The following is a 23190-nucleotide window of genomic DNA, read 5'->3' as shown; positions in this document are numbered from 1 at the left end:
GAAATTACAGGGTGTCCCAAAAAAGTTTTAATTATTTTTGCATATATTAAAAAATGGGATTACAGAGACTATATCATGAATTCATGATACCTCTTGATTACAATATATAGTGCTTATTTATATTTAATATGGTAAATTAGAAATGGTTAAGCATATTTTATCCTTTCAAAAGATGTGGTATAATAGCTTTTAATGTAATAATACCATAATTAAGATCTAGAAAGAGTTAACATTTGGTTCGAAAACGATTCATTAGATATTTTTAATTCCCATTTTATAATAGGAACCACTTTCTCTATAGTTTTCAGGGTCTTATTGAATACTTGAAAGTTTCAACACCTTAACTCTATCTCAAACTTATTAGAGAAGAACTTTGCAGAAACGGGGTGTTTGATAACTATTTACTGTAACATGTATTTGAATAATTCAGGAACTAGCCTTATTGAGAATGATTAGAAAATGTTTGGTTTTTCTAAACAGGGCAAAAGGAGAAGAGACATTGGCCGGAGCCCGAAATTTAAAAGAGTATAGTTGAACGAAACTCCCGAGTTTCCTTTTTGGGATCTTAACATTTGTGTAGATTTTGATTTAAGAGATTAAAAAAAATAGAGAATTTGAAGAAATAAAATAAGATAAGATTTCATCTCAAAAATATTGATATTCACAAAACTATAACCTAACCCCATTCGTAAAACCCAGGTTTCAAAACTGGTTTTCATAACGATACCCTGTCTTAAGTTTTGAGCTCTGAGGAAACACTGAGCTGGAACTTTTGTACTATGGATATTGAGATCAATGCTTGATCTTGATCTTTTGTTAATCTTAAGGTTATTTTAATCTTTCATCTATATTCTGTAAAGCAATTGTATACACCCTGAAGGGATAATATCTTAATATTTTTTGTTGTTTTTTTTGCACAAAAATCACTAAAAGATAAGAGGAATATAAAAATATAAAAGAATATAGAATATAAAATATAAAATACTAGCCTTCAAGGAAGCTTCGCACCCATCTTCTATTTTAATTGTGTGCATGTTCTCTTTTTGTACATTGGACAAAACAGATAAATTTCGTGGATTTTTAAAATTTTCAAAAAAATGAAAATAGAATTGTTAAGGAGGCAAATTTTTGAAATGTTGATCATTCATGAACCTTCTCTAGCGCCACGTGAGGCCCCACACAAAATTTGGGCCCGATCGGTTCAGCCGTTTTGACGTTATTGGATACAAACAAACAAACATACAGACACCCAAGCTAAATTTATATATAGATAGATAAAAAAATATCTTCAATATATTTCCTCTACATTTATCTGTGCAGAGTGCAGAGCATAGATACTAGTATAAGAGCCTGAAGGGGAATATAAGAAGTATATTAAAAATCTATAAAAGGATTCCATACCGTCAATCTCGATAGTCTGTACTGCAGCCTTGAGTAAACAAAGAGCAGAGAAAACAAACAAGCAATACAAAATACAAACATCAACAAAGCAACCATTATTTATCGAACAATAAAGAAAGGATTCTTATATGTAGGGAATACACGCAAAATACTAAAGGAATACACGCAAAATTGTCGCTTTAGTGATGGTAAATTTGTTGTGCCCCCCCCCCCCCTTGGCAACATTGAGCTCCCTTAAAAACCCCTTTTTCGAAAAAATATTTTTAACTAAGTAAACTATTCGATCATATCCACACTTCCATATTACAAGTGTTAATAAATTATTGATGTAATTTTCTCAAGTGGACTCATTAGACAATCCATCTTAATATTGTGGTGTAAGCTTCAAGGGATGAAAAATAGAAATGGAAACGTTTCTAAAACAAATATCTATATTTTCATAGGATCGATACATATTGTCTTGTAAATTAAGATATCAAATATATATTTACACTGAAGGTAGTATTGATTAAAGCTTTTTAATGAAACTTTTTTAGTTAAGGGAGATTAAAAAGTGAGATTTTAAAGTATTTTTTTATGCAATGTAATTATACTTAAAGGTAGTGTTCACGAAAAATGAAAGGGGGTATAGGCTTAATGCGATAAAAAAGCGCTTTTGATCGCTACTAATCTTACTTCTATCAATGCGTCTATAAGGAGAAAATTGTTAAAAAAGACTAATACCGAAGAACGTAGTGCCCACACAAATTCAGAAAGATGCAAAATTCAACTCGGATCGTAAACAAAACAATTTAATTTTTAACAAATCATTCAGATATTACAAACAATAGTCATTGATTTTTCGACGCATTCGTAAATAGTTGATATTTCATAATATTTTGTATTTTTCATAATCTACGACTGCCTGTGTCTGCCTACAGCGCTAGGCTAGCTATATTTACATATATTATGTCTGTACATTGTAAATGGTGTACCGGGCGGGGCTGTACAAACTAGAACAGGTAGTTTCAGCTCAAATTCATAAGTTGTAAGTAAATGTTGCTGAAATTCACAGAAACACTTTAATTAATTATCCAAGTATTGAAAATAGTCATTTTTTGATTTTAGACTGCGAACAGAGGCTTTTACTAGAGTTTGAAGGGGGGAGGGGGGCACTGGGACCTAAAACCTCTCCATAGAAACTCTAATCTCTTCATTTTTCCATTATTGGATACTGTGTATTGATCTGTAAGAATCATATTTATTTCATCCCTCTGTATTTGGTATCTGTAGAATACTGTTGTTGGTAGAAGTGTAGGACTGGGCTTTGCAATATTTAGTAATCTAAAAGCAAATTATCAAAAATGAACTAAAGAGTCAGTGAAAATCGTAAAAACCTGATAACTTGAAATCGTCAACGAAAGAAAATATCCGTTTTTAAAAAAAAAAATAATGGTTTATAAAAGAATTTATGCGTTTCAATATAGCGGTGACTTTTGTAAATTTTTTTGATTTAAAATTACATGAAACTTACAGAAAATACAATAATTTCATGTATTTTAATCTCTTTTTACGTGTTTTGATGTTTTTAATGTTAACGGCTCATTAACGAATACAGGACTGTTGATGTTTTCTTTCATATCTATTGTTGCTGTTAATGAAATTGACATCATTAACGAACGGAACGTTCAGTTCTTATCTAAAGAAATAATGGCCATACCAGAAAAGTTTTTTGGACGATTTTAACACAAAGCGTTATTAACGGCTTGAAAAGGTCTGAATGTGCCCAGCCCTATAGAAGCGTTATTAACGGCTTAAAAAGGTCTGAATGTGCCCATCCCTATAGAAGCGTTATTAACGGCTTGAAAAGGTCTGAATGTGCCCATCCCTATAGAAGCGTTATTAACGGCTTAAAAAGGTCTGAATGTGCCCATCCCTATAGAAGCGTTATTAACGGCTTGAAAAGGTCTGAATGTGCCCATCCCTATAGAAGCGTTAATAACGGCTTGAAAAGGTCTGAATGTGCCCAGCCCTATAGAAGCGTTATTAACGGCTTGAAAAGGTCTGAATGTGCCCAGCCCTATAGAAGCGTTATTAACGGCTTGAAAAGGTCTTAATGTGCCCATCCCTATAGAAGCGTTATTAACGGCTTAAAAAGGTCTGAATGTGCCCATCCCTATAGAAGTGTAGGAAATATTATTTGCACTACTCTTATAGAATAATAATCATGTTTTACAGAAAATGATTTTTTTATTTTCATTTTCACCAAAAAGGAGGACATAGATGTTACAGGGTTTGGAAAGAGGTATATTGATCTTTTTTGTATATCTGAATTAAAAAACCACCCTGTTAATGATTATATGAATTATGAAACACCTTATAATACCTATAATATGAAACACTCTGTAAATGAATATGTGAATGTAAAAGCATGCTTCCTAACGTAAGACTGCACTTAAACTTAGAATAGAATCCATTACTGACCTAGTATTAATCTGAATAGACTAGTGTAGGTATAAAGAGAGTGCAGGGGTCTAAACAGATACAGGAAAAATTATGTTAAGTACTATGTGTCCCAATAAAAATAGAATAAAAATATTATTTTTGATAAATTGCTAATGGCAAAGGATATATTTTTTTGGTGTTAGGCATTTTCCCAAGGCGTCTTCCCAAATGACAATTTCCCAAGTGGAAACTGCGCCCGGCTAGGATTGGTTCGGGGCCCAAGCGCTGCAGCTAGAACAGGCTAAGGGCCGAGGGTTGCAGCTAGTATAGACTTGGAAAGTTGCCGCTTGGGAAATTCGACGGTAACTTTGGAAAATAGGGAGTTGCCAGTGGGAAAAAAAGGCCGATGGGAAAGTACCTAACATAATTGTTTACAACAATTATCATAACATTCATAGCTTTTCCATAATGTGAACTGCAGGTTTAAGATCTAAGGATTTCTTGTTTGCAAAAAGTCGATAAAAATGTTCTCCATTCAATTCGATTCATTAATATTCTGAGTGAATTTCAAATATCGAAAAGCTATACATATTTGTTCAAAATATTGATGCCCGGGGGGGAACTCAGGCCTATTCATCTTATAAACTTGATTTTTATTCAAATCATGTTTCAGAAAAGGTTTTTTTTTACTTTTACTTGAAGTACAGTGATAACCTGAAAACTTCGGCTTTTAAAGTCCAATAAGTATCAGACACAGTAATTGTGTACTGTGAACAGAGATACATTTCACTAAATATGTGATTCAATAAGTGTTCAGTAAAACTACTTGCTTTTAACAACATCAAGTGTACTTAAGTATTGCTTTAATGTCGTCTTACTATTCCACTATTTTCTGGTTATCACTCTATGTTAATAGTGATTGGCATCGTTTAAACAAACGAAAGTTTTGAGAAGGAACGGTCGTTTGCAGAGAACACAAACCAAATAGATGGAAAATGAACAATAATTTTGAAAACGAAAGAATTTAATTTTTTGCATGATTTAACAAAACGAAGAAAATGGTTCGTTCACAAACAATGAACGAACGAAATGAAAAAAAGATGAATCTCTATAAATTAAAGATTAAGTGGAACAGTACATATATGGATTATTTATGCAGCAATATTAATCACTTTCTTTATGTTGAATAAACTGATATATAGATTCATATTCATATTTCATATTTTTATTCAACTACGAAGCACGAGATAATACAAATTAAAAAATCACAATTTACTATGTAGTTTGGACCCGCCTAACCAGAGTAGGTTTTTCTAAACCACTTAACTTTCATTAATTATTATACTATAGTTTGTCACACTACAATATACTTCAAACCATTACCTTTTATATTAACTTTTATTTTGATACACCAAAATACATAAAGGGGAAATAGAACAATCTGTTTTAATTTTATTCCTTTTTTTGGTTTATTACATACTAACTTGTAAAACTTAAAAAAAATTCAAATTTTGAAGGACAAAACTTCGTTTTTTATCCTACGGTGGTAGGCAATTATATCAATATAATGAAGACGACTTTAGATTTTAATTTTAATTTTTTATCAAGTTTTTAAACAGCATGGATTATGAAAAGCATGGAAACAAAGAGAAGCTGCCAATTTAAAAAGCTTCTCTTTAATGAATTGTAAAGTTCTAATTCTTAAAAAGCTTTTAACAATTAAAACGTAAATTAAAAAGTCGTCTTCATTAGATTAATATTATAGCTTACCAACGTATGTTACACCCATATGTCCATGAGTTTCCTAAAAACTCAGCCAATTCAGTCCAGTAATTCGGTCAACCATAGCTAACATATATAAATGTGCAAAGATCTGTATTAAATATAATATGTAGAAACAGTTGCTTTATATTATGGATTGTTTGGGACTGTAAAGGGATTTCTTTCCTTTCCCAATCTTTTACAAGTTTATAAAAAGATAAAATCATGATAAAATACTTAATTTATGTCGTATTTATAGCTAGTCTCATCTCTTGTGGATAACCCTTCATGTATGTCTACTGGTTGCAAACTAATATAATGGTCAGTGCATGGTCAGATTCTATATATTGGGTATGATTAGATCTAATTGTTAAATTGTATTTACATTATTAATATGTTTGACATGCACTCACACATCATGGATCTACTTAATTATTTTTTAGAACAAAATTTACTAACAAATTATAATTTTTCAAAGTAAATATTAATTTTAGTATGAACCGTATAAATTTGGATTAATGCAAGGTACTACTGCATGCAAGGAAAGTTATTTCAGAGGTGTACGAATTTTGTTGATTGCAGTGTACTGTCTCTGGGCTGTAAAACGGGTGTCACAGTCTGACATTGGATCCATCTTTCACACAAAAAATCTATGAAATATTCTAGTCCTAGGAAACTATTATGTAAATTATCAAAATCATCAAAATAAAATGCTTTTATCCTCCTCGGATACTAGAGTAACACTAATGCATCTATTCTTGTTTACAAACACATCCCGGAGAGAACTGGTTTCAATTTGTACGCAGAGAATACGCAACAGCAATTGACTTTCCTTGCCTTATTACCTTGAGTGAATTAACATGTTGATGTTTTTCTAAATAAATAGGTTCTAAGCCACTAGATACCAGGAAAGCAACAGAAAATATAATCCATTTCAGAGTGTTTTCCCCACATTTTAAAATATCTTATAGTTAATCCTATCACGGGGGTATGTGTGTCCCGTCCCCCCCCCCTGCAGGTTTTTTCTCAATATCTTAAAAACGGATTACACTAGAACTTCTTCGACTTCATAGTTGTGATTGTGAACAAGTTTTGCAAACAATGTTTGGCATAGTGTAGGGTGACGATGGTAAAGGAATTGAGTCTTTGCCACAAACTCTGATTTTATAATCTCTATATCTTTGCAACCCAATGTCGTAGACCCTTAGATATTTCAAACTATGCATTCTGTAAGTTTGAAATATGAAACGTTTGCATTATCAGACTGGAAAGATATAGAAATTTGAAAATTCAATTTTATTAATGAAAGTACTGATCTAAAAAATAGATGATATAACATTCGTCAAATGTCAATTTTTGACAAAGTAAAAATAAATATTATTCAACATTTTTTCAACACCCTAACCATTAAAGTTAGATGTCTATTTTTTTTAATGAATTAGCTGGACTCGAAAAGTTGGACTAGGGACATGTATCACACTCCTCTAGCTAACTCTAAAGACAAGCTCAGAGAGGGGGGGACATTCGACCCCCAGCTAATTTACACAAAATAGCCCAATCTGGTTAGGGTTAAAAAATATAGAATAAAACATCTGAAAGATTAGATTTCAAAGATTTTTTTGGAAAATTAAAATTCGAAAAATGTAAATATTCTGAAATAATAATTGTTACAAAGTGAGCCAAAAATATGTTTCACATAAATATTTTAAACAAGATCTAAGATTTTATTTTGATAAAAATTAACCAAACATAATTTAGAAAATATTTCAAGAGAAAATAAAAGAACATAGGAAGGAGTGTAGAAAAATTAATTTTACAAAAAATAACATTAATCTTGCAACAAGGTTAAATATAAAAGTTTCCCTGAGGAATTTCTATTTGGTCAGCTTCTGCAAAACTTAAAAATGTGAAATTAAAATAATGTAAAAACATTTTTCCACTTTGTGAGAAAAATGCAACTTCTGAAACGAATCTGATATTTAATTTAAAACTCTTAAGTTTAATTTGAGGTTTTGGGGATTAAGAAGTTTGAAGCTAAATAATTGGGTTTAAAGGAAACTAAAGTTTATCAAGGTTTTAGTGGTTTCTATAAATAGACTCTCACAAATTATACAGAATACATTTAACTTGCAGATGAAGATGTCCAGAGCTCGAAACTTAATCAAAGTCAGTATCAGAACTCGGTTTCATGAATGGGGTCAGGCAGTTTTGTACTCATTGTAGATACCAATATTTGTGTAAAGATTAAGAAATATTAATTCATGTGGTTTCTTTGCATTCTCTTTATGTTTTCTGATTTCTTAAGTTAAAATCCACGCAAATGTGAAGACCACAAAAGGAAAATAAGGAGTTTCGTTCAAGGATACTCTTTTTAATTTCCGGCTCAGAGGGTAGAACTTTTAAACGCGGAAAATCTACAATAACAGAGTCCGAATAATGAATTTGAGCCACGTCTCAAACCCTCCAAAAACCGGTTTCAATTGAGCGCCGGCTTAAATCTTTAAAAATTTAATACAATTTTAAGTGGAATTAACCATATTTGAGCCACGGCTTAAATTTAAGCCGCGGCTTAAATTCTTTAAATTCGGCCTCTGAACTCGATATCCACTGAGGAAACTTGCATGATATTGATTTTACATGATCAGCTTACTCATATTCTCTAAATTTCTTCAAATAGACAGAGAAAGAGAATGTTACATTTACTGGTATGACTTTGTGACCTCCTAGCTCCAATATTTTTTTAGAATAATAGGAGTTTGAGAAAACCGGTAACATCAAACCTAAACTAAACTTTCTGTGATCAGTAAATATACAGTGCTCCCCAATATAAAATGGTAAGCATTGACGACTTTTTAAAAAATTCAGTGCTCCCCAAATTAAATGGTAAAAGAAGACAACTTCTCAAAAATATACTTTGCTTCCAAAATAAAATGGTAACTGAAGACAATTTCTCATAAATATACACTGCTCCCCAATATAAAATGGTAAGCATTGACTACTTTTCAAAATATACAGTGCTCCCCAAAATAAAATGGTAAGCATTGATGACTTTTCAAAATATTCAGTGTTCCCCAAAATAAAATGGTAAATAAAGACAACTTCTCATAAATATATAGTGCTCCCCAAAATAAAAAGGTTAATGAATTCAAAGGAGAAATATCGTATTTATTTCCATTCTAATTTGAGAAGCACTGTATATTTTTTATATAATATTTATGATGACTTTTCAAAAATATTCAGTCCTCTCCAAAATAAAGTGTAAAATGAAGACGACTTGTAAACAGTGGTCTCTAAAATTAAATGTTAAAGATTAAGTTATAATTTCAATAATTAAATATTTTCCACAGAGAGTTCACTAAAATCAAGTATACAATACCTTTTAAAAGAAAGAACAGAGGTTGTTGTGTGCAGGGGGGGGGAGTAGGGAAGGAGTGCCCGCTAGTGGGGATACCCATTTGTTTTAATGTAGGGGAAAATATTGACTATGAAAGGATAATATTTTATTTTTATATATAATGGAGATCATAACACCAACATAATGTATACAGGAGGTCATTTTATGGACAGGGAGGGCCGGGTTATTCTATCAGGAAATGGTTTTCCGGCCTTTTTACTTTCTGGATTTTTTTGATAGATTTTTACACTTGTTGATTTGTCATAATTTTCTAGATTTTTACACTGTTCTAGATTTGTCATAATTTTCTAGAGTTTTACATTTTTTTAGAACATTGATACAGTTAAACCCTAAATAAGCCATACATCGAAAGAATTCATCAAATGTCGTATTCTTCACTTTCTAATAACGGAATGTTGCAGATATTTAGTTTTTTAATTAAATGATTATATGGAGCCCTGTAAAACTGTTCCCGAATATTCATGGCTATTTATTTATTGGAAAATTGTCAAGACGACATTTGATAAATTCTATCGATGTATGGCTCATTTAGGGTTTAACTGTACTTAGACTCAAGTTATGATTTTAAATGGTCCAATGTAAATAAAATATAATAAATATGGCAATGCCAGATTCACCACGGTATCCTTAAAAGCTATGTCTGATCAAGCATAAATAAGATATCGTTTATTATTACAAAAATTATTGTTTTCAAATGTGGTTTCAATACAAAAGTGACTAGCGCAATGCGCATTTCTATTGCAGGCAAACATATAAGAATGATCAGAATATAGTAAGTTTAAACCTAGAAAAATTTAATCTTCCACCTAATTGATCAAATAAAGATCTCAAGGGTACTGTTGCGAGGAGGGTTAATTGTAAGGTTACAGTTCCAACAAACATGCACCTAATATTCCATATAAATGACAAATATAAATTTTATTAATTATTGAACATGTCCATGTATGATTACTAATTTGTTGCGGTTTGGTTTTTTATAAAAAATATGACTGAACAAGATAAAAGATGGAAAGGAGTTTTAAGTTTTAGAATTTTTCTATGATTTACTCATTTTTAAGTTTTGTTGGGATTTGTTTGGTTAAGAGGGGAGATTAAAGACTGTAACTTTTAATCTTAATTAAAAAGAAGCTCAAAATAAGCTCGGTGTACTGTACCTGCAAGAAAACTAAAATGCCAAAAAAGAAAATGAGACCATTTTAAACATGAAATTAGATAATTAAGTCATTCCGATTTGGCCCAATTTTTGTATAGCAACTTGCATGACCACAGGGAAGGTTTATGGACGCTTAAACGTTAAATACTTTATCTCTGGAAAAATGTCGAGTTTTTTCAAATATTTTAGAAATCTATTAATGCTAACGGAAAAATCTGTAAAATTTTGAGTTTTTCCATTCCGCTTGAAAAGCAACATTTCAATGCTAAAATTGTTGCCGTATTGTTTTCATATTTAACAGTTATTCTTAGTAAGTAACCCTGTAGGATTTAGGAGAGTGCGGAGAATTACCTGGATCCTGGATCCGGGGCCTGGAACCTGGCTCCGGGGTCTCGGTTCTACTAAAGGAGGATACAGAGGTTTAGTTGCAGGAAAACCAGGGATACAACTAGCAGATGTAAACCAGGGATACAACTAGTAGATGTAAACCAGGGATACAACTAGTAGATGTAAACCAGGGATACAACTAGTAGATGTAAACCAGGGATACAACTAGTAGATGTAAACCAGGTATACAACTAGTAGATGTAAACCAGGGATACAACTGAACTTTATATGGGACCCTACATGACCCCAGGGAAGGTTTATGAATGCTCAAAATTACAAAAATTTGTGTCCAAAAGCTTTTGATTTTTTTTTAGATTTTAAAAATGCGCAAAAAATATTATTAAATCAGCAAACTTTTTTTTATATGTACAAAGGGAATATGCTCACATAGTTGAAATAGAAAATGGGCACGAAGCGCCGTAAAAGTCTAGTATTTTTTTTCTTTTATAATCAACAGATTTTTATCTGCCAAATACCAAATTATAAACCTATTATTTCAGGGATGCGATTTTGTTAACCTTTGAAGTCAGATTGTTCTTTTTTCTTTAATATTCTAAACAGAATGCACTGAGGGTTTTATACGAAATTAAACGGAATTTTGTTTTATTTATATTTCCTGCCTTGGAAAACAAAATCTTAATTAAAGGAATTCTTCACTTTTATAAAATTGAACACAACTTTAAGCGATTCTTTAAGCTCAAGGATGCTTTATTAGATCAACAATTTATTTAAATGGAAAGCACTTTGTCTTTTTGTTACCGGGCCAGTAATCCAAATAAAATGCAGGGATTCAATTGCTTGAATTTAATATATATATTTATTGTAAAAATACCTAAATTGGAGCATGTTTTGCAGGCAAAAGTTTTTTTTTCAATTCTTAAAGAATCAGTTTTATACATTTTTGCAGATTGATTTAAAATTTTTTACAAGGCGTGAAAATTATTTTTTTTTCTCAAAAATATCCTTTGCTTTTCTTAGTAAGACATTCATTGTTTCTTGTGGCTACTGATGTTGTGGTTTGAATTAGGAAAAGAAACTTCCTAATTAGGCAGAAGAATATATTATTGTTATTGTAAGTCTAAATAAAGATGTATATTTCCTTTAATAACAAAATATAATCTGATTTATTAACATAATTGATTAATATACCTTGTTCATTACTTGTATATACTACAAACAATTCATCTCAAGGGATATACACCTATTTACTATTCATTTATTTATATTTGATTATTCATGCACACTTTTTAAAAACAATGGAATACTAACCCTCACTACAATTTTGAAATCTAAGACCAGGCCAACTTTGGAGTGTCGTTTTGTTTTTCTTTGAAATTGGACCCTACACTACCACTGTAACTTTTCTTAAGATATGGACATTTCAAACTAGTTAGTTTTGAAGGAGCAAAATCCTAATAAATCATTCCTCTAAAATGTGCGTTTTTGTCAGGATGTGGACGCAAATCTAATTACAATTCATTATGAGTGCTGGGGTGGACGCACATGTTTTTGACTCAAGCTTTAGGTTAAGATCAAGTATTAAAAGGAGCGTAAGCGTAATTTCTAGTGATCTTATATTTCAAGAGCGGCATTCCAGATTCACAACGGTACCTTTTAAACCTTGGACCGATAATCAATGACAGAGCTCTCAGTGTATATATCTCATGAATGATAAGTAAAAAGCCGCAATCTGGATTGTATACTAGCTAGCATACTATTGTAAACTAAACATGGATGACGTCACATTTATTCATAGAAAGTCTAGAATATTCTTTTTCCAACACGGTTTTCAAAAATTTGATTGTGAATATTTGAATTCTGCAACTTCTTGAAAATAAATGTTATTTTCTTTTAAACACAAATTGCTTTTAAACAAAGTGTTTAAAAATTGCAAGCTTTTATTCATCCATGATCAGTCAAAGTTCTACATCGAGGAGGACATACTGAAAGATCATTTGAAATTACGCTTACAGTCCCTTTAATACCAACCCTAACTATGCCTTTCCATGTTTAGTAATGTAGAAGTATGCATCTACTTTATTGCCTCTAGCATTAACATAAGCATGCTTAGGGTTTATTTACATTTTTCTGCCTGAGCTGTGGAAGATAGAGGGAGAGCATTAGTTCTGTGTTATTCTTCTCTTTAATCTAGAGCTGGGCGAAAACAGGATTTTTTAAACCGGCCGGTCCATCACTGTAAACTCCAGTTCATTGAAAGTATAAGACCGACTCTGAAGCAGCGAGAGAAAGTTGATCCTTAATTCTACATTCTTTTCCAAATCGTTCTGCTCCACAAATTTTAATTAATCTTTTATCAAGAAGGAATTGTTTTTGGGTCGTCAACAATATGTGATGGTTAAAGGGAATGTAATCGTAATTTCAAGTTACCATCCAAATGTAGAGTTGCATGTTCGAATCTTAATATTACTCTTTGTTGAGGGTTCTTTTTTAAAGTGACTTGTGAAGTTGTAGATTTCTTGCTAGAGAAATAACATAGGATCTTTACAAAAAGACATTCTTGGTTCATTATCTTCCACATTATTATATCAGATAAAGGTTTCAAGGGTACCGTTGTGAATCGAAGATGCCTCTCTGCAAGGATTGTCACTTAAAATTACGACGACAGTTCCGTTAAAGAGAAATCCCAACCCTACTCAGTTTGATGGAAGTAAACAATTGTTTTCCCAGAGAGACTCTATCTTATTTAGTCAGGTTCAAAATTCCCAGGATTCCTGAAGAAAAAATTCTTCTTGTTCTAATGCAAGGTTTACTATAGTGCAAATATTTCTGCATTGAAAGATTAAATTAGATATTTATTTAAACTCATTTTAAACTTATTTTAAATTTATTTAAAATATATTTTATATTTATTACTAATTTACCTGTTAAAAAATTACCTTTTTATTAATTTACTAATTTACTTCAATTTTTATTTTACTTATTTCAAATTGACTTAATTATTAATTTACTTTTTTTAATTTACTTATTTACAATTCACTAATTTATTAATTTACCTATTTATAAATTACTATTTAAAATTTACTTATTTACTAGTTTACTGATTGAAAAGTAACTTATTTACTAATTTATTTCTTTGCTAATATACTTATTTATTAATTTATTGATTTATTGATTTACTTATTTATTGATTTACTTATTTACTAATTTACTTATTTACTTATCTATTTATTTATTAATTTACTTAATCACTAATCGACTTTTGTTTCAGATGCAATTTTAAAAACAAGCAGAAATTAGCAAAGGAAAATTGTTGAATTCTGAATTTCCGAAATTATTCTTTTGTAAATGCAATATTGTTTTAAGTTGATCCTCTTCCTTTAAAACCAATGACATTAAAAAATGACCAGTTACCCTTCATAAAAAGTTTCCTTTGAAACCAAAAGTAAAAATAGTGATAATTCTAATGGCTTTGTTTTCTAACTAAAAAATTATTTCTAATCTCGGTTTCCCAATAAAAGTGCCTTGCCGATTTTATGTAGCAGAGAAATAAAAGTAATTTACAGAATTCAGAGTTGCAGTATTAAACAGATCATATTCAACAGTACGCAAACACTCTGAAAACGACGATATCTCACAGGAGGATCTGAGAATCTCAGGTTTGCTCCTGTTATAATTTTTTGATTTAATTTTGCATTTTTGATTGGTATAATTGATAATGAAATTACATAGTGTCCGTATAGTCCATATTACGTCACCGGGAACTTCAGCCAATGGCAGTGCAGTATCGTTGTCAGGTGATACAGACGGAAATCACGTGACCAGTATACTGCACTGCCATTGGCTGAAGTTCTGGTGATGTCACACGGACTATATGTAAAAATATTATCAATTAAATCTATTAAAAATGCAAAATAAAAATTACAAAATTAAAATAGGAACAAACCTGAGATTCTCAGGCTCCTGTGGGATACCGTCGTTTTCAGATTGGTTGCGCATTTGTTGAATATGATCTGTTTAATACTACCACTTTTATACAAAATTGCATATGTATGAATGTTCGTATAAATTTGACACCGTTTGATATCAATCAGATGGATGTTTTATATGTATCGTTAAATGCTTGAGATTCTTAGGTTTCATTCTATACCCCCTTTAATTTTTCCTTTACACTCCCTTTAAGATGATAACTTTTAACTAAAACAACTTTAAGCTCTGAAACTTAATATCTATGTGTGACTAACACTTTTTAAATTGGCAGTGTAATTTATTAAAAGCAAAAAACAAATGTACAGTGATAACCAGAAAACGATGGAATAGAAAGACGACTTAAGCTTTTTGATGTTGTTACAAAGCCAATATTTCAACTAGTAACTTAGCAAAAGCACAATTAAAGTGAAAAGGGTCTATTTACACTCTACAATTGCTAAAATGTCTAATTTTCATTTTACTAGTATTAGTCCTAACTTGAGTTCAAAAGTCGTCTTTTTATTTTAGAGTTTTCTGGTTATCACTGTATTTTCCAACATCTTTGAAATGAATCAGTTAATCTTCATAATTTTACTTCCGTCTATTCACAAGTTTTGGATTTAAATCGAAACAATAATTAATTTTGAAGTCAGTTTCAAAGATGTCTGGAGTTAAGGAATCTAGGTAAGAATAGAATAAACATTGATATAAATTTCATAAAAATTCTAAAATTATGAAATGGTTAAAATTCACAAATTTAACCTAAAAAAGGAATCTTGATGCCACGAATTTGGTGATAAAAACTGGAAATTTAAAAAACTTGTTCATTTTGTTCTTTTATGTGACACATTGGTCAAAAATAAGTAAATTCTAAAAAAAATTTGAAAAAACTCTTATCTATCTATCTCTTGCTATTAATTGCTTGAAAAAAAATAAAGGTTATTTAAAACTATCAATTATTTTAAAACTAAAACAATTAAGTATAGTAATAAAAATAATTAAATTATACATGATTACCCGCTAATTACAGTAATAATAATAATTAAATTATACATGATTACCCGCTAATTACAGTAATAATAATAATTAAATTAAACATGATTACCCGCTAATTATAGTAATAATAATAATTAAATTATACATGACCGCTAATTACAGTAATAATAATAATTAAATTATACATGATTACCAGCTAATTACAGTAATAATAATAATTAAATTATACATGATTACCCGCTAAGGATGAGACTTCAGAGACACTTGTAAAATATTTATGTTGTCTATTTCCTCACATTTATGATTCTCTACAACTGAAAACTTGTGTCTTTCTGAAAGGCCTTAAAATGACTATCTTTATGGCAGATGACTTATTTTAACCTTAGAATCTACATATTTAAAGAGATTCAGGTCGTCTTACAGTCTCATCCTTTGTGGGTAACTCTGTGTATATCTCTAATGAGATATCATGATAATATTAAAGTGTTTATTATAATACTTAGAATGATAATTAGATGAAAAAAAATTCAGATCTCGAGGGCGTTCTCAACTGAAATCAAGAGATGAAGAAAAATATCCTTCTCTTCAGGTTTTCTTATTTTTTTTGGCACTTAAACGGTCGTTTTGAATAGGAGTCATTTTTCTAATTTTCCGTTTTAAAACGAAAAACAATATTTTCATCGTTTTTCGACGATTAATTGCAATAAAAAATTTGCTCAATTCAACACGCTGACTTTAGTAAAATTGAACGTTAGTCAAATCGATACAACATCGTCATTTCATATTTAAAATGGTTTGAAAAAATACAACAGCCAAGACAAGGCACCTTTAACCAGGTGTTTGTGAATGTTGCAAAAAATTAGTTTTGGCAAAAATGTGTTCCTAATCTGTTGCGTTTCTAAGAAAAAAATGGTTGAAATGTATTTAAATTCAATTAGTTGCATTATTTATACCACTTAACCCGTGAATAATTCAATAATATTTATAACTGATCCTTTAAAAATTTCAATACATAAATACCGTATTTTAAATAGGGCCGGACATTCGGATGAAGATACCATATTATAATATTTATAATTTTTGCATGATTCTTGTGTAAGTTAAGAATATTTTGAGGATTTTTAATTACGAAGACGACATTTTCATATAATCCAAGAAATCCAGCCCATGCCGTTAAAAGAAAATTTTCAACAAAGAATTATATTTTTTTTTAGGATTCTGGATCTAAGGTTCGAACAAAGACAACCAGCCTCCCTCCCGGAACCTATTCTGGATCCTCAGGGTTCAAAACTGGACACATGGAGGTATATAACATTTTATCTTTAAACATATCAAGTCACCAAATTATGTGGTTCTTCATCCTGACTCGGGACAATAAAGAGAATTTCAAATTTTGGATAAAAAACTTATTCAGATTCATTTTATCTTACAAAGTTACGCGAAATGGCGACAGTAGCGTAAAATTATTTTAATTTAAAATTTTGAAGACTCATGCGTGATAATAAAAATTTTAAGCTCGCGAAATTTTGCATACATTCGACCTAATTTGGCGTAATTACGGCCTAATTACATGCAATTTTTAAATATTAACTAGGCACATTACGTAGAATTAACTAAAACTTGATTTTGTAAAATTACGGATTAAAGCGTAATTGATTTATTCTTAATTTTGCGTAAGCTAAAGAAATCGTTTCGCTTTATTGTCCTACTGCTGTACTGTCTTGGCTAACCGCTTTATTGTCCAGAATAGCTAACCACTGTACTGTCTTGGCTAATCGCTTTATTGTCCTAAATAGCTAACCACTGTATTATCTTGGCTAACCGCTTTATTGTCCTGAATAGCTAACCACTGTATTATCTTGGCTAACCGCTTTATTGTCCTAAATAGCTAACCACTGTATTATCTTAGCTAACTGCTTTATTATTCTAATAATTCTGATATTCTGATAATCGCTTTATTGTCCTTAATAGCCCCCTTATTGCCCTGACAAACCAATTATTTGCCCTCACAAACTATTTTATAGTCCTGACTGGCTCTTTATAGTCCTGTCAAACCACTCTATTGTCCTGACGAGCAACTCTACTTTCCTGACTAAACACTAAAACCCAATAATGTTCCTGATTAACCACTTTATTGTCCTGACTAACCACTTTATTGTCCTGACTAACCACTCTTTATTGTCCTGCCTGATCACTTTTTTTGTCCAGACTAGCCCATTTAGGTTTCTGACTAAAAGCATTATCGTCCCGACTAACCCATTTAGGTTCCTGACTAACCATATTATTGTCCTGACTTGCCCCTTTTTGTCTTGGGTTGAGTTAAGGTATATTAAAATTGAAATATCCAATCTCAACCCTTCGACCACTGACCAGGCATATACATATTTAAAGCATAACCTTCTAACTTTACTCTCACTAAGTTTTAAAACAAATGTTATACAAAGACAGGTTAAAAGCTTGAGAAATATACAAAGTAAATCCTACAACATGCTTCAGAAACACAGGGTTTTTCACAAAGAATGAGACGTCAGAGACAACTTTGAAAAGCTGTGTTTTTGGTGACCGTGTTTTTGATGTGGAACCTTTTTTTCTTTGTGTTGTTTGCAAAAAAAATTTCGCTTGAATCTAGCAATTTGATAGCTATTTTTAAAACTGTTTTATCAAAATTCTCATGGGATTCTATGAAGCGCAAATTACTTCTTTAATGAATCAAATGAATAAACAGAACTCGGAACTTTTTTGTATCGTTAACCTTTTACGCTTTATCTTGATATCCTGTGTTGGCACTTTTTAATGGAATTGAGTTTTTGCTACAAACTCAAATCTCCTAATCTCGATATCTTTTCAAACTAATGGTGTTGACCTTAAATTATTCAATTTAAGATTATTTGATATAACAGATTTCATAATTTGAAATATTTAAGGTCTACAGTGCAGCGTTGGGTTCCAAAAATTTAGAAATAAGAAAATTAGAGTTTGTGGCAAAGGCTCAATTCCTTCGAGAATAAATGTTTTCTCAATTAGAATTAGCTTAGACCGATCATCATTGAAGAGGAATTGAATTAATCTGCAGATGGATATCTATGTTTGATCTCGATATTCACAGCAAACAAGTTCTGACTTTATTTAGTAGATATATTTGTATTTTTCAGTTTCGAGTAGGGTTTCCAGCGGAAGAAAACATTTGCGAAAAATGCGAAAATTTTCTGTAGTATTGTGCAAACTTTTTCGCAGAAATGAATTTTACGGAAGCAAGCAAAACCGTTCCGGAGTTCCACGATAATTTATTTCGCGAAAAAAAAATATCACGCAAGAAAAAATTCTGCGCAAAACCTTTTAATATGCGAAACAGGCGGAATTTCGGTGAAACTAAATATTTTTGCGAAAAATGCAGCGTTGGGAGTTCATCTTACAGTATACTGAAATTTGTTTACAGAAGGATTAAATCTTGAATTAAATAACCTTATTTATTCTGAGCCTTAAGTGGATCAAATCGTACTCAGTTTTCTTCATATTGAAGGGGGGGGGGTGTAATAGAAGGTTTTTATTTTAAAAAGTTCCATTATCAAAGAAACTACATCGCTTGCAATAAAGTTTCTAAAAATATGTTTTTTTTCTAATTATGAATGTAATAATATGACACGTTAAACTGAAGTGAATTGCATGTTAAAATTTTAGATTAAAATCTGACATGTTTTCTTCATAACTGCTTTTTCAAGAAGTATCAAAAAGAACAAAAATGTTTTGAATTTCTAAAATGTAACCAGCTAAACTCACTTTTCATAATACTTTTTCGTAAAATCTACGAGGTCACAAAGTTGTATCAGTAATGTAATGAATTTGACCTTCTCCTTCTTGCTTAGTTTGCAGTGATGAATGTACAGCGGGAGTCCTTGGCTCTAACTGTACTACATTACATAAGAATGTACATATTTAGGTTAACAGTCTGTACAGTGGGGATTCTGGAAGTCTAACTGTAAACTCTATGAATGCTCCAAACAATTCAACTTTACAGGTTTATTTAAAGGAAATGTTCACGAAAATAAAAGGTGTAACCATTATTCAATAGCAAATTATTACTAATTGCATTTTTTTCACTCTATCAAATTTTTAAAATGTGGTCTAGTGCCAGCCTATGCCAATGTGTGTGGTGAATGGTTTAAATTGAATGTAAGCGTAATTTCAAGTGAGCTTTCATGCAAAGATGGTAATGCCCGATTTAGAACGGTACCCTTGAAACCTTTATCTGATCAAAAATGTGAAAGATATTGTCGTTTTTCTAGGTTTAAAGGTTTTCATTGTGATGATTATTATGCATTTTTCTGCAGTAATGCGCAAGTCACTTTTGTAGAGAAACCACAATTGAAAATAATCATTTTACAAAATTTTCAATATTGATATCTATTACTTGATCAAACACACTTGTAAATAAGGTATTGTCATCTTCGCATGGATAGTCATAACAATTAAGCTTCTACATTCTCCTTAAACAATTTTTTTTTACATAAACATTTCGTGGATATGGTAATATTGCAATAAGATTCTTCACTTCTTTGTTATCTATCCAATACCACTGTAGTTAGTTCTGTTTTTAATATAGAATTCTTTCTTATTCAAAACATTTTCTGAAATCTTGTACTATGTTTTTTTACGCCAAATCTTTTAATTTAGTTTTTATTTCATTTACTCACTATTTTGTCGCGTCATTTTTACCTTGTGTACTTTGTATAATATAATTGTGTGAAGGTAAAACTAATGATGACTGATTATATAGGTTTATGCTTAATCCATCAATATATTGGGTTTATTAGTTTTCATGCATATAATACAAGTATAGTCTAAACTATTAATCATACCGATCTTATATCATATAAAGTATATTGTTATTATACATTCTAGTATAATAATCAAATTCCTACTGGATCAGACAATGCTTTTAAAGGGAGTGTTCGCGAAAAATGAAAGGGGGAATAGGCTTAATGCGATAAAAAGCGCTTTGGATCGCTACTAACCTTATTTCTATCTGTTGCGTCTATAAGGAGAAAATTGTTAAAAACGACTCACACAGAAGAACGCAGCGTCCATACAAATTCGGAAAGATGCAACCTTCAACGCGGATCGTAAACAAATCAATTTAATTCCAAACAAATCATTCAGATATTGCAAACAGTAGTTATCGATTACTTTTCGACGCATTCGTATAAAGTTAATATTTCATAATATTTCTGATTTTGTTTTTTAAAATAATTTTCGCTGGCGCTGGATTTTCGAACATTCCTGGAAATTATGAGAATGTCGTCTTCATTATAAAAAATCCTCGAAACAGGAATAAATATTTTCAAAAGTAACTCTCAGATCATGAAAAATACAAAATATTATGAAATATCAACTATTTACGAATGCGTCGAAAAATAATCTTTGATGCTCAAAAGACCGTTGTAAACATGGAGGATTACTTGAAATTACGTTTACAGTCCCTTAAAAAGGAAGTGCGATCTAAGATTCTTAGGGGAATTCACTTAAAAGGGAGTGTGATCCAAGATTCTTAGGGGAATTCACTTAAAAGGGAGTGTGATCCAAGATTCTTAGGGGAATTCACTTAAATGGATCACACTTAAAACAAATTAACTATGGTTAGTGTTGATCTGATTTAAGGATTTTTGGTTTTTCTTGTGGCACTAGCTATGTGAACCTTGTGGCACTAGCTATGTGTCGACTCTCGCACCACAGACTTTGGCCTGAACGAAGCAAATCCAACCCTTCGTTAAAGTTCAGAAATATAACTTCTATTTTACATTTTACAATTTTACAACATTTTACAAAGTGAAATAAAACCAAAGAAAATACGTTCGTTAAACTTCTCAGATGTTTATATGAGTCATAAAACCCGGATGATTAAAAAACGGGAAAAAAGCAATTGGTCCCATAAATTCTAAAAATAGGATAATAGGAAAATCTGCTAAAAATGGTTTTTCTTTCAAAGTCTTTTTATTTTTATATTTTATCATGATTGATTCAGTTTTACTGAAGGAAAAGACCTAAAACCCTTTTCATGTAGCTTAATCATCGCATTTTATCAAGTAACTATGAAATATGCTTTTTCTCACACAGTTTTCTTTTATAATGATTAAGGGCTTTTCCAGCCCACAATATTCTATTTCAGTTTACATAAAAATATTTTTTAATAATTTACATAAAATTAAGGTTTCTTCCCGCCCACAGTTTTATATTATAATTTACATAATGATAAAATTCAGTGCTCTTTCCCGCCACAGTTTTCTTTTATAATTTACGTAAAATTCAGAACTCTTTCCGCCAATACGTTTGCTTTTTTGAAACTAGTTTTAACTTGCACAACTAAGCTAATTAAAATTAATCTTTTGAAATTTTATTTTGCCATGAATACCTAAGGTCATACTTTGTCAATTTTGTAGCAAACTTTTGGCAAACAGGTTTTAACTTTTAAGTCCATCTTAGAGCTAATTTAATTATAGTTTGTTGTTTGTTCTGTATATTTCCCCCTATATTCCTATTTTCCCTTTCATTTTGTTTTATTGCTCTCTTTATTATGGTTAATTTCCGCTTTTTTAATTTTCCATTTTCATTTTACTTCTTTCTTGTTTTCTTAAAGGGACTGTAAGCGTAATTTCAAGTGACCCTCCATGCAAAGATGGCAATGCCCGATTCACAACGGTACCCTCAAAACCTTCGACTGTTGTCAGATTTATTATAATTAATCTACAAAATCACGTTTAATGGTTGAACACTATGTTTGCAAGCTGTTTTAAAATATTCGGTTGTGTCAAATTATTCAAGTAGTGCATAAGCTGTGTTGAGGTCAAACTGTAGAGAGCGTTTACCGCATTTTAGCGGGATTAAAGTGGTTTTTAAGGAATGCACAGTCAAAGGTTTAAGGGTACCGTTGTAAATCGCGTATTTTCATCCTTGCAATGAGTGTCATTTACGCTTACAGTCCCTTTAAGAAATGAAGGTGAAGTAAAGAATAGGGGGATAGGGGCTCTACACATTCTATTGTGATATATATTGGCAGCCTAAAACTAGTTTTTCGTAGAACAAATACCATTTTGAGAAAAGATCCAGCTCTCCCTCCTTCCGTGTATTTTAAAATTGGGATTTTGGGTTGGGACATTTGTACATTTCATAGATAAACAATTTTATAGAGGACAAATATCATTTTTATTGGCCTATTAATAAATTAATAAAGATAGTAATAAAGCTGTTTTTGGTTTATGCTGTCAAACGTTATTTAGATGTATTCACACACAAAGGTCATCCCCAAGGGTATCTATGAGTTTCCTCACTAAAATTCAGCCCATTTGATTTAGCCGTTTGGCCAGCCATAGCAAACACATAAATGAACCTAAGAGCTTTATTATACAATTGAACTCCTGTAGTGTGGTTTATACTAACTATTTCTTTAACACATATTACCAATCATATTACCCTTTCTTTAGATAGTCAGTTCACCTTAAGCTTCGCCTCTATTTTATTTATATTTTCACCCCCTCCAAAAAAACATTACGTCTCAAACTCAAATTTTCTAAACCCTATATCTTTGCAACCTGATGGTATAAACCTTTGATATTTTAAACCTATTTGATGTACCAGAATTTATAAGTGTGATTTATCAAAAAATTACGACATCGGGATGCAAAGATATAGGGATTAAAAAAATAGAATTTGTTTTTAATGGAAGAGGTAAAAA

At 30.9% G+C, this 23190-nt stretch overlaps 1 protein-coding gene across 1 annotated transcript; it reads left to right on the top strand.

Annotated features, from left to right (window-relative positions):
- Positions 1–13773: 13773 nt before the first annotated feature.
- On the top strand, positions 13774–19548 carry LOC111699809 (uncharacterized). The gene is made up of 5 exons (XM_023470544.1): positions 13774–13804; positions 15118–15152; positions 15996–16053; positions 16679–16768; positions 19402–19548. Exons 2-5 carry the CDS (start codon positions 15130–15132, stop codon positions 19531–19533), a joined length of 303 nt encoding a protein of 100 aa, XP_023326312.1. The 5' UTR covers positions 13774–13804; positions 15118–15129; the 3' UTR covers positions 19534–19548.
- Positions 19549–23190: the final 3642 nt, after the last annotated feature.

Source organism: Eurytemora carolleeae, unplaced genomic scaffold (assembly GCF_000591075.1).
Source record: "Eurytemora carolleeae unplaced genomic scaffold, Eaff_2.0 scaffold61, whole genome shotgun sequence".
NCBI lineage: Eukaryota > Metazoa > Arthropoda > Copepoda > Calanoida > Temoridae > Eurytemora > Eurytemora carolleeae.
This window is presented reverse-complemented; position numbering and strand designations above follow the sequence as displayed.